This window comes from Oncorhynchus masou, chromosome 7 (genome assembly GCF_036934945.1).
Source record: "Oncorhynchus masou masou isolate Uvic2021 chromosome 7, UVic_Omas_1.1, whole genome shotgun sequence".
NCBI classification, from domain to species: domain Eukaryota; kingdom Metazoa; phylum Chordata; class Actinopteri; order Salmoniformes; family Salmonidae; genus Oncorhynchus; species Oncorhynchus masou.
The window spans coordinates 11,454,389-11,467,035 of NC_088218.1; the positions used below are offsets into that span (position 1 = coordinate 11,454,389).

The 12,647-nt window shown below is 41.5% G+C and overlaps 2 protein-coding genes across 2 annotated transcripts; one reads left to right on the plus strand and one right to left on the minus strand.

Moving 5' to 3' along the window:
• The first annotated feature begins 1,236 nt into the window (after window positions 1–1,236).
• LOC135543287 (cytochrome b-245 heavy chain-like) lies at window positions 1,237–10,133 on the plus strand. The gene is made up of 13 exons (XM_064970444.1): window positions 1,237–1,345; window positions 1,442–1,534; window positions 2,126–2,236; window positions 2,341–2,425; window positions 2,552–2,700; window positions 5,149–5,330; window positions 5,551–5,683; window positions 5,780–5,872; window positions 6,006–6,259; window positions 6,655–6,817; window positions 7,273–7,419; window positions 7,906–8,030; window positions 8,183–10,133. Exons 1-13 carry the CDS (start codon window positions 1,301–1,303, stop codon window positions 8,298–8,300), a joined length of 1,698 nt encoding a protein of 565 aa, XP_064826516.1. The 5' UTR covers window positions 1,237–1,300; the 3' UTR covers window positions 8,301–10,133.
• LOC135543288 (dynein light chain Tctex-type 3-like) lies at window positions 9,267–12,539 on the minus strand. The gene is made up of 5 exons (XM_064970445.1): window positions 12,399–12,539; window positions 12,022–12,063; window positions 11,582–11,705; window positions 11,338–11,415; window positions 9,267–10,501 (listed from the first exon to the last, which is right to left on the minus strand). Exons 1-5 carry the CDS (start codon window positions 12,420–12,422, stop codon window positions 10,425–10,427), a joined length of 345 nt encoding a protein of 114 aa, XP_064826517.1. The 5' UTR covers window positions 12,423–12,539; the 3' UTR covers window positions 9,267–10,424.
• Between the last annotated feature and the right edge of the window lie 108 nt (window positions 12,540–12,647).

Below are 12,647 nucleotides of genomic sequence, written 5' to 3' on the forward strand. Positions count from 1 at the left end.
AGGGTTACTGTGAATGAGTCTAATGACAGTCTGTTAAGTGACTCAGAGTGCGACTGGCTGCAACTACAGTGAGGTTTCAAAGGCAAAGAGATGATGATGAATGATTTTCTGTCTGTCCTCCATTTCCCTTTCATCAATCTGTAGAATCACATTAAGTCAATATACTATTTCTTACTAGGACACACGCAGTAGACAATTCTACAGGGGTTTTGCTGAGAGAGGTATCAATTCACAGACATTGGATGATCTAATTTTGCATCAGTTATCAACACTTCTTAATTGGGAAATGAATTAGGTCTACTTTGACCATTCCTTTTTAACGTCTTGTCCAAATGAATCAAGAACATGTACTTGTAAGAGGAGGATACATCCATTGAAATACTGATGTGATATAGTGACCTCTTGTGGTCATACGGGGCTCTCACAGGGTTGTTGTCTGCTTGAGTTAGATCAACGTCTCACCATTTGTGGCCTACTTCTTTGGAATACTTAATATTTCATGATATTTTCACTTAGTCTGACTGAAAAAGCAATGCAATCAAACTAGTTAAGCATAATGACTAGACATCATTATCTGATATAGGTTTAGTTTGTCTTTCATATGTTATATATTTACATACATTACATACACCTTTAAATATATACTTGTTTTTATTAATGAAAAACTACATACAAGTTGATTAGAGATTTCACTTCTCCTGTGGAAATCCTTCACTTCTGCTGCATGGAAGACAAAGCGGTCCAGCCGATGGTCAAATAAAGAAATAAAAGCCTGTCATTGTGCAATACCTTGGGATGACAAAAGAGGTTGCTACATGTACTTCCCTAATGAAATAGCATGCAGTATGGGTGCATCTCATACTGAAGTGGCTTCCTTTCCTTTCCTCCTTTCCTTCATCCCTACTAGGCACACACAGGTTGAATCAACGCTGTTTCCATGTCATTTCAATGAACCAAAGTGGAATAGATGTTGAATTGACGTCTGTGCCCAGTGGGTCTGCACATATGTCATTGGATAAAGTTGGACAGGTTAAAGCAAATACCTGATGAAGGTAATCACCATGTTTCTTTCACCTTTGCTTTATTTTCAGATCAGTGCAGACGAGGAAGTTGAGAAGAAAAGAGGAAGCAGCATTAGACTATTGAGATGCACCCTCACTCACAGGGGTAGTGGTGGAAACCACATGTCCTGGTCTCTAGTCTATATAACTCAGCACATCACTGTCCCCCTTCCACTTTTCACTCTCTCTCTGTCTCTCTCTCACACACACACACACACAAACTCAATCATCATTTCACCATGGGCAACTTTGCTGCCAACGAGGGACTTTCGGTCTTTGTCATTGTAAGTCTGCCAAATTCAATTCTATAATTACTCCACATTTCTGTTTTGGGGTGTAATGTCCTACTGATCTAACCAGGTGAATTGGGTCTGTTTTAGCTGGTATGGCTGGGAATCAACGCTTACCTGTTTGTCCAGTTCTACATGAACTTCCTGACTGAGAGATGGTTCTACACACGGGTCCTTCTCGGGGTAAGTTTGAGAACCAAAGTCCTTTTCTATTGAAGAAATGATTGAAGAAATGGAGGTCAGTTTAAGATGTCATACTCTGCTCTTAGTGTATTAGACATCTCGGCAACCCAGAACCAAATATGGAGTGCTGTTGTCATCTGTCAGCAGGGCCTGCTGTATTACATATTTAGCACGTAGACCTTAATTCTTAGTTGATTTTATATTTACATGTATATTGTACAGTTAGTAGGTCATTCATATTGAATATGTGTAGTCCATATTATGCCTTAACCCCTCTTGTCTGACAGAGATTGAAACAAAAAAGGAATCACAAGTTGATGTGATATCTTTACTCTGTGGTTACAGCTGTGTGTATGACTGACTACGTGTTCCTCACAGGAAGCACAGGTGGCTAAACTAAAAGTAGCAATGACCAGAAGTGAAACTGAGTCTTCCCTCTCACTCCTGCTCAGTCCCTGAGGGCCCCTTTCAATTGAAACCAGTAACCAGAAGTTAAAAAAACCCAGATTCAAACTGTAAAAAATGGTGTTGTTCGACTAATTATTCCCACTTCCTCTCCCTCTCTATCAACCCTACTATCACTCCCCTCAGGATGCCCTCTCCTGGGCCAGGGCTCCTGCAGCCTGTCTCAACTTCAACTGTATGCTTATTCTGCTGCCAGTCTGCCGGAACCTTCTGTCCTTCCTGCGCGGCTCCATTCAGGTAACACAGACACACCCCGACCCTATTTCATTCAAATGTGTATGGGTAGTCATCTATAAATAATAGCTGTATCACACTTTTTCAAACTTTTCCTACACATTCAGTGTTGCAGTCGCACAGCTGCTCGACAACTGGACAGAAACATCACCTTTCACAAGCTGGTAGCTTACATGATAGCATTTCACACAGGTACCCTACTCACTAACTTAGTTTGCTTTACATTTGCCTTTGATCGTCTTCATTCGTCTTCATTGTTCATCAAACAGATGTCTCTGTACAGATTGTAATCTTCACTTTGCCTTTGTCCTTGCCTAGCGGTCCACATCATCGCCCACCTGTTTAACTTTGAGTGGTTCATGGGAGCCCAGCTATACAGGAACAGCAGCTCTCTGCCCTTTGTGCTGTCCCAGATTGGCACCGGAGACAATGCCTCCTACCTAAACCCCATCAGGACTGACCAGACCGTGAGTATTCTATTAGCCACAGATTTTCATTGTTCATTATGTCTATGACTACCTAGGACACTGCGTTCATTACGTTTATAATTGCCTAGGACACTGTGTTCATTATGTCTATGACTACCTAGGACACTGTGTTCATTACGTTTAAAACTGCCTAGGACACTGTGTTCATTATGTTTATAAATGTCTAGGACACTGTGTTCATTATGTCTATGACTACCTAGGACACTGTGTTCATTACGTTTATAACTGCTTAGGACACTGTGTTCATTATGTTTATAACTGCCTAGGACACTGTGTTCATTATGTTTATAACTGCCTAGGACACTGTGTTCATTATGTTTATAACTGCCTAGGACACTGTGTTCATTATGTTTAAGACTGCCTAGGACACTGTGGTCATTATGTTTATAACTGCCTAGGACACTGTGTTCATTATGTTTAAGACTGCCTAGGACACTGTGTTCATTATGATTATAACTGCCTAGGACACAGTGTTCATTATGTCTATGACTGCCGAGGACACTGTGTTCATTATGATTATAACTGCCTAGGACACAGTGTTCATTATGTCTATGACTGCCGAGGACACTGTGTTCATTATGTTTATAACTGCCTAGGACACTGTGTTCATTATGTTTATAACTGCCTAGGACACTGTGGTCATTATGTTTAAGACTGCCTAGGACACTGTGTTCATTATGTTTATAACTGCCTAGGACACTGTGTTCATTATGTTTATAACTGCCTAGGACACTGTGGTCATTATGTTTAAGACTGCCTAGGACACTGTGTTCATTATGTTTATAACTGCCTAGGACACTGTGGTCATTATGTTTAAGACTGCCTAGGACACTGTGTTCATTATGTTTATAACTGCCTAGGACACTGTGTTCATTATGTTTATGACTGCCTAGGACACTGTGTTCATTATGTTTATAACTGCCTAGGACACTGTGTTCATTATGTTTATAACTGCCTAGGACACTGTGTTCATTATGTTTATAACTGCCTAGGACACTGTGTTCATTATGTTTATAACTGCCTAGGACACTGTGGTCATTATGTTTAAGACTGCCTAGGACACATTGTTCATTATGTTTATAACTGCCTAGGACACTGTGTTCATTATGTTTATAACTGCCTAGGACACTGTGGTCATTATGTTTATAACTGCCTAGGACACTGTGTTCATTATGTTTATAACTGCCTAGGACACTGTGGTCATTATGTTTATAACTGCCTAGGACACTGTGGTCATTATGTTTAAGACTGCCTAGGACACATTGTTCATTATGTTTATAACTGCCTAGGACACTGTGTTCATTATGTTTATAACTGCCTAGGACACTGTGGTCATTATGTTTATAACTGCCTAGGACACTGTGTTCATTATGTTTATAACTGCCTAGGACACTGTGTTCATTATGTTTATGACTGCCTAGGACACTGTGTTCATTATGTTTATAACTGCCTAGGACACTGTGGTCATTATGTTTATAACTGCCTAGGACACTGTGTTCATTATGTTTATAACTGCCTAGGACACTGTGTTCATTATGTTTATGACTGCCTAGGACACTGTGTTCATTATGTTTATAACTGCCTAGGACACTGTGTTCATTATGTTTATAACTGCCTAGGATACTGTGTTCATTATGTTTATAACTGCCTAGGACACTGTGTTCATTATGTTTATAACTGCCTAGGACACTGTGTTCATTATGTTTATGACTGCCTAGGACACTGTGTTCATTATGTTTATAACTGCCTAGAACACTGTGTTCATTATGTTTATGACTGCCTAGGACACTGTGTTCATTATGTTTATAACTGCCTAGGACACTGTGTTCATTATGTTTATAACTGCCTAGGACACTGTGTTCATTATGTTTATGACTGCCTAGGACACTGTGGTCATTATGTTTATAACTGCCTAGGACACTGTGTTCATTATGTTTATGACTGCCTAGGACACATTCCAATGTCTTATGTAGTGCTATAAAGGCTTTAGGAATGCATAACGTGTTACAGAGTATTCTGTATTTAATGTAGCTATGTCAAGAGGTCAGTTCTGACCAAGGACAGAATGTTGACAATTGATAGCAGATTATGACAGAGAGGAATCTCCCAGCATAGAAATAGAATGAATAGAATGATAATGTATTTCTATGTTCCTCAGCCCATAACACACCATTACTCATAGGCTGCCTCCTCTGAACAGAGAGATATAATATTTGACTAAAACAGATCGAAAAATGGAAGGCAAATGTCCCACTTCTTGTAATATTAGAGCAAGTTCATTATGCTGAGTCAGAAGGAAGCATTTCTGAACATTACCGACTTCCCTAAATAGGTTGAGCAGATAGTCCCAAACACAGCCTCCACACTCCCTCCGAGGCAACAACATGACTGCATTACTCTGAAATCCCCCTTCTCTGATTGGGTCAGAACCCAACCATAGTGATGTTCACTACCATTGCGGGTTTAACTGGCGTGGTCATCACCTTGGCCCTCATCCTCATCATTACATCATCCATGGAGGTCATCCGCAGGTCATACTTTGAGGTTTTCTGGTACACCCATCACCTCTTCATCATCTTCTTCATCGGACTCGTCTTCCACGGCTTCGGGTGAGTCAGTTAAAACTCACAAAAATGTGCACATTCATTGTTTCTCCATAATACCCCGTTTGAGTCACTTGAACATTTCCTACAGACATAACATATTATTAGCCTCATTTTAAGGTGTTAAAAGGGTTCATACATGCTTATAACAAGTAATACAAGTATTATACCTGCAGGTAAAGCCCTACCGTTTTATTTGAAATCTCTCTAAAACGGTTTGCCACAGGCGAATTGTCCGAGGGCAGACCGCTACAAGTCTCCTGGAGAACAAGCCATCGCAGTGTGCAGATCAGTTTGAGTCATGGGGAAAGAACGGGACCTTTTGCCCTAAGCCAGAGTTTGCTGGGAACCCTCCTATGGTGAGCTATGACAGCTCGTTGTTTTTTTTTTTACATGACTTAAGTGTGCTGCTTCTTTTTTGTAAAGAACATTTTCTCTGTTGGTTTCCTCTTCAGACATGGAAGTGGGTGGTGGGGCCTATGATCTTGTATGTGTGTGAGAGACTGGTCCGATTCTACCGCTCCCAACAGAAGGTGGTCATCACCAAGGTCAGTACTGTCCTTCAAGCCAGCTTGTACACTCCCAACAGGCAATTTCTCTAACGGACAATTTCTTTTATCCAACAGTTAGTTGTCTCTTTTGGCCTCCATCTTGTTTTTCTCCCGTCCTTCTCCTCTCCAGGTGGTGATGCACCCGTCCAAGACCCTGGAGCTCCAGATGAAGAGGAAGGGCTTCAGGATGGAGGTCGGCCAGTACGTCTTCATGCAGTGTCCCTGCGTCTCCCAGCTGGAGTGGCATCCCTTCACCCTCACCTCCGCCCCCGAGGAGGATCACTTCAGCGTCCACATCCGTATCGTGGGCGACTGGACCCAGGGCCTGTACGAGGCCTGCGGGGGGGACAAGAACGAGACCCAGGAGGCATGGAAACTGCCCAAGTATGTGCTTGAATGCAGAGCTAACATTTTCTACGTCCCCGTCCCCTTAACTAATCTTCGGTTAAATATCCATTAGGTTGAATGTCAATTAGGTTTTTGTACTGCTATTTCTGCACTTCATGTCCCTACTTGACATCATAGTGTAGTTAGTGGGCTGTCATTTAGAACGTGACGATGGGGTAGTAGTGTTTCTTTTTACTGTGAAATAACGGTGAGGGGAAGTGCCACAGAGGAATGTGGTTTTCAGCAGTAGTACATTTCAACAATCGCAACATTGTGTAATTGTTTAACGAGAAAGTATCCAGTATATTAGATTCTGTCATGTTTTTACCATATAAATGTAATTAGAAGACTATTAAACTGTTATATGACTGTAACTCTCTCCCTGGATGCAGAATGGCGATAGATGGCCCGTTTGGTACGGCCAGTGAGGACGTGTTTGGCTATGAGGTGGTCATGCTGGTGGGTGCTGGCATCGGGGTCACCCCCTTCGCCTCCGTCCTCAAGTCAGTGTGGTACAAACACATCCAGGAGAACCAGAACGTCTTCACCAAAAAGGTGAGAGAGGGACTCTGTCTGTCTGGTTTATTGTCTTTCCAAATTGCAGTGTAGGGTACCCATTTCATTCCACCAATGTTTCAACTAAAATGTTCTTCATTGCATTGTGATTTGCTTTTCTATTTCATTTCATCAAGTGAGAGTAAATCTCACTGCTATGAGTGCAATGTTCATTTATTTTCAACGTTGACATCGTTCTTTTAGGCTGCTCTTTACTTCTTGTTATATGTCCAATTTGTAAATTCAAAAGGGCACTCGCACATCTGAGCTATCTTTGTTGCAGGTGCACGGTAACAGTTGAATAAGATGAGGAAAAAGGAGAAACCCGCACACTGCTCTTGATAGTATCACTGCTCTTTATTAAGCTTCACGCTGCGGCCTCAAGGCCTTCGTCAGAGCTTTGTTTCGTCCAATATGTGAAACGGACATTCTTTCTTCCATCTCCTCGATGCCAGATCTACTTCTATTGGCTGTGTCCTGAGACCCAGGCGTTTGAGTGGTTTGCTGACCTGCTGCAGTCTCTGGAGGGACAGATGACAGAGAAAGGCATGGTGGACTTCCTCAGCTACAACATCTACCTGACCCGCTGGAAAGAAACCGAGGTCAGCACACCACACTTTTCAGCAGGAGCGCAACTTTGGTTTTAGAAGCGGGGGGGGACATCTTTAAAAAATGTATATATATCCAGTCGGAAAAAACACTCCAAACAGCCTACCCGACCACTCGGAGATGTCCTCATGGTCCTAAAGCACACCTTCGCCACATTTTGTATCACATTCCAATGATAAAACTGTGGGGACAAAAATCTAAATTCAGAATGTGGTCCTCCACCCGTCCACAGAGAAAGTTGTGCCCCTGCTTTTCAGAGTAATGCTGAAGAGAACTAACATTTTCTTAAACTCAAAAGACACACCGATGTACAGATACACAGCACTAACACACACATATTTATGTTGTATGTACAAGGATGAAAGCTAAAAAATCTGCGTTGTCTCAAACTGAATAACTATTGCCCATAGATGAGAGTGGGACAATGCATAATCACAAAATTAATCTCAAAAAGTGATATTTTTTTTTTTTTACAAAAGGCTGCTCACTTCAGAGTTCACCATGAGGCAGAGAATGACCCTATCACAGGGCTGAAGCAGAAGACTCTGTATGGGAAACCTAACTGGGACAATGAGTTTACTACTATTGGGACAAAGCATCCAGAGTGAGTGCCTTTCAGCCTCTTCTAATCCAAATTACAGCCAACAGAAATGCCATATTCCAGAGAGACACATGAGTAAATTACTCAAATTGTAAAATGTGTTACATGTATAGTTCACAACTTGTGGACTATTTGTAATTAATGTGTGTGTCCAGGAAAAAAGTAGGAGTGTTCCTGTGCGGTCCCACCCAGCTGGCTGACGTCTTGGAGAAGCAGTGCCTGTCTCACTCTGAGGCTGGTGTCAAGTTCATCTTCAACAAGGAAAACTTCTGAGACCCCAACACCCCTCCAAGAGCACCAATTATTCCTACTTTATCAAAGGTAGCTTTCAATATTGCTCAGACCCAGAGTATCTTCTGGCTTGTCAGCATTTTCACATTCCTAAACTGTTGTGTTGTTATCCCCAACATAAACAATCAATGGTTTTTATATGGATTCTTTGGGTGAAACACATTTTTTTTTAAACTTAAGTGCCCTTATCTCACAACAGTTTATCAGATCATAGCAACAAAAATGGAAGTAAACTACACTGTTCTAATGATCATGACCTTCCACACCCCTCCTCAGTGACACCTCACAATGGGTTTCTTGCACAAATCTGTGAAGAAATGACCAAACCTACCCGCATTTACCACAGAGGCCAGAACGTTATTCTTGTTCTGCAATACAACATGCAAACACAGAAACTCTAGTGTCAAAACTCTCTAGTTCCACTTCCTCCTGTTTCTGGTGGTGTATTTACAAGTTAGTATAAGCAAAATAACATGCATAAAGTTTACTTCATTTAAAATAATATTTTCTTTTCACTGCACCAGGGAGTCTACCAGACATTTTGCCTTTGCAGCTTTCTTCAGTGTGTAGGTACAACAGACGTTTGTCTAAAATGAAAATGAGCAGCAACAAAAAGCTGTTTGGGATGTGATATTGTAGTTACCCCAGCTGCAGCTTCTCCTGCTGGACTCAATAGCAGCTGAGAGTTTCTGTAGGCTGGCCAAGTGAGTGATACATTGCAGCTACCAGTGAGCACACTGAGTCAGTCCTATGTGTGTACGTGTGGGAGTTCAGCGTCTCTTTTTACTGAGGTCAGTCAAATAAACCTAAAGTGCTGGTGAGGAAAAGTCTTGCAGCGTGTGGCTGATCAACTAGACTGCCTAAAGTATTGTGATAACGCTTGGCTAGAGTTGTTCTGCATGGTGTTGTATTTGTGCTGCTTGATAAGTTATACACGGACATCTTAAAAAGGTTTAATTTGAACGTTTAATGACATTCAGCTATGGGTCCTACAGTCTATTGATGGCACCTTCCACCCCACAAAATGACAGGCATATTACTATTTCTATGGAACTTGTTATTTTATTCTTCATCTGTTTAAACAATGATTGCAACTTGAAATCGTGTCTGTATACAATATCCTGTGATCGGTTTACATAGCATTTCCTAAAGCAAGTTCATCTGATCTGTGATGTAAAATAATGTACATAATAAACACTGCTTTTCCTCACCGTATATCAAGGAAGTGGGACAAAAGGACAAATATAAGCACCCACCAAAATAATTACTTATTCATTATAAGTAAAGCCAACATTATAGTTGGAACATTGGTATCGTAAGGTAGCAGCTTTGAAGACAAGCTGTCATAATAGGAATATTTCAACTGATGCATTTAAAGTCAATGAATAAAGTGTCTTCGGGGTGGACAGCATTTCAGCCCATCCAGAGCATTTCAATAGATGCAGTAGATCGGTCAATGGAACGCAGACCGTGGGGATAGAAGGACGCAGGATTGGCGCACATTCAACAAATCTAACAAAGTAGATATTTGTCAAATCCGTCATGATTGATGTATTGTAACGGGCCCACAATGTGGTTACTAAAGTTCGATTTGGATATATTTGGCTGTTTTCACTGCATAACGTTCAGAAGTTGTCCATTTTCAGGTTTAGAAGAAGTGACCGCTAAATGCTAACTCCCATTCATATAAGCTGGTAGCATAGCTAGCATACAGAAATCAGTGGTGGTCATCAGTCGGTTTTTCTTCTAGTATTACATTGTTTTTGATTATTGCATTGTTGGATTTTGAGTTTGCAATAAAGGCATTTCACTGTACTTGTGCATGTGACATAAAAAATGTGACTCTTGATGACATGATCATGTCTTGTCAAATATACAAATAACCACATTTTTCTGGAGGGCAATTAGGAGAGTCGGGATCTTTCCTACAAGCATTTCCATTGTTTTGGTCGAGTTCCATTGACCCCTTTACCACATCTATAGCCGTATCGCTGCTTGTCCCATTCAGCATAGAATGTACAGTGAGCTACTGATTACTGAATATCTCCCCTGCAGGATGGGTGAAGCATTGCACCTTCTATAAGCAGTATCAGGGTTGGTCCTGGTCTAGGGGGTTAAGGCCACAGCAAACACACTGACCACACAGTACATGGTGCGGTTCTCCCATTTCACTGTGCAGCTCCCTGAGAGAAAGGAACAGACAGTGCATGAGTCAGTTTGATAAGCAGTGTTTCCTAGGCAGCTGGGGAGGGCTGGTTTAGTGCCCCAGGACTACCTGACATGATGACTCCTTGCTGTCCCCAGTCCACCTGACCGTGCTGCTGCTCCAGTTTCAACCGTTCTGCCTTATTATTATTCGACCATGCTGGTCATTTATGAACATTTGAACATCTTGGCCATGTTCTGTTATAATCTCCACCCGGCACAGCCAGAAGAGGACTGGCCACCCCACATAGCCTGGTTCCTCTCTAGGTTTCTTCCTAGGTTTTGGCCTTTCTAGGGAGTTTTTCCTAGCCATCGCGCTTCTACACCTGCATTGCTTGCTGTTTGGGGTTTTAGGCTAGGTTTCTGTACAGCACTTTGAGATATCAGCTGATGTACAAAGGGCTATATAAATAAATTTGATTTGAAGAGACATGTGGTTCCACCCCAAAGTGCCGCATGTCATGATGACACCTGTTTTGTTGAATGAAAGAAGATTTGAGATAGACAAGATGGCAGCATACACATTGATGATTACTTCATGGAGTTAAACTTTTTTTATTTTTAATAACGGCGCATTTTCTAAATTAAAACACCACCTGCCACTGGACATTTCATAATATACATGTTTGGCTGAATCAAGAATGAAGTATCGCCAAGTTAAGGTTGGTTGAAAATTCTCTGTGCTACCAAACAGTACTTAACCTGTAACTCCCAGTAATTGACACCAACAATCTTTAGTTAAATATCATTATCCGGTGTAAGAATTTGTAACTAGAAAACCCTTTGAACTGAGCAGTGGTGGATGTTATCTTACCATCAGTAACAGTGTCCCAGTAGCAGGAGTTAGCTGTGTGGAGACCAGCACCACTCTTCTGCATGACAGCACAGCTGACTGTAGAGAGAGGAACAGGCAGGGGTCAAATTATGATCATTGTTAACAAAATATCAGTAAGCAATTGTGTTTTTTCACATGTTCTTCACCATACAATAAGTTTGCATGCTGGATTTACAGCAAAATGAACAAGTCTGTGTTCAATAGGAGATGAAGGCAGCCATACCAATGTACTTGTATGACTTAGTCTGTTTGACCAGCAGGGTGAGGGCTTGCTCCACAATCTTGGCTGTCCACTGGTTCACAGTGTCCTGTCTGTAGCTCTCTTCACCAATGATACTCTGAATACACTGCAAGACAGACAGTTTGGACACAGACACACATCTGAGAAGGCAGGCCCCTTTAGGCATGTGGGGAGCATGGGACCTGATGTGAACAGTGCTGTATTCAGAGTCACGTCTATACTGGGGATATGAGCGTTTGTCTTGAGTAACCAGGGGACAAACAGACTGCGAAACTGGATGCTGTTTCACATGATACCTCACTGTCAATTTACACTTAGTAATAGCTAGCTAAATCCATATTTCAAAATCCATCTTAAATATCCATATTCCCATTTGGTTATTCAAAGGTATTGATGCTGAATCAATAGATAACGTTAGTTACCTCTTTCACGGAGTTACTGGCCTCTTCAGAGTTGAAAGAGCCCTAGAAACAACGATGTGTCAGACTTGCACTGGCATCTCTTCAACTCATCACACCTTTTACTGCAGTTAGAATGGTCAAAACTCTAGGACTAAAACTGAAATGCAGTAATATCAAGGTAGTTAGGTAAATGCTGTAACGCAGAGATCGTCTTGGTAGTTTAAATTTTAAATAGTATCTAGCTAGTTGTCTTTTCCACTGTAATTGTATGGCTATTTGGCTAGCTAAGAAGATAACTCGGCTAGCTAACAGGCGTTGTTGTGCCAGCCAGTTAGCTATCTACATTCTGGATTTCATACTCAAGAGACGAACGAAATAGTTGGTAACATATTCAGTACCTCTTCACCAGAAAATTCCTCCATCCTCGCCTTCTTAAAAGTGATAGAAATAACTGCTTTTCCAGTGAAAATCTGCTCGATAAATGTTTGAGATTTCCTGTTTGCCGTCACAGGTAGTTAACGAGTGGAGGGAAGCAGGTCACAACCCCAAGAAATGACCCGAGGTTCTGTGAACACTGCCACCTAGCGGGCGAGCCTTAAAATAACACAGGATTAAAGAGGACGGCGCTTTCCAGCAATCTCGTTGGA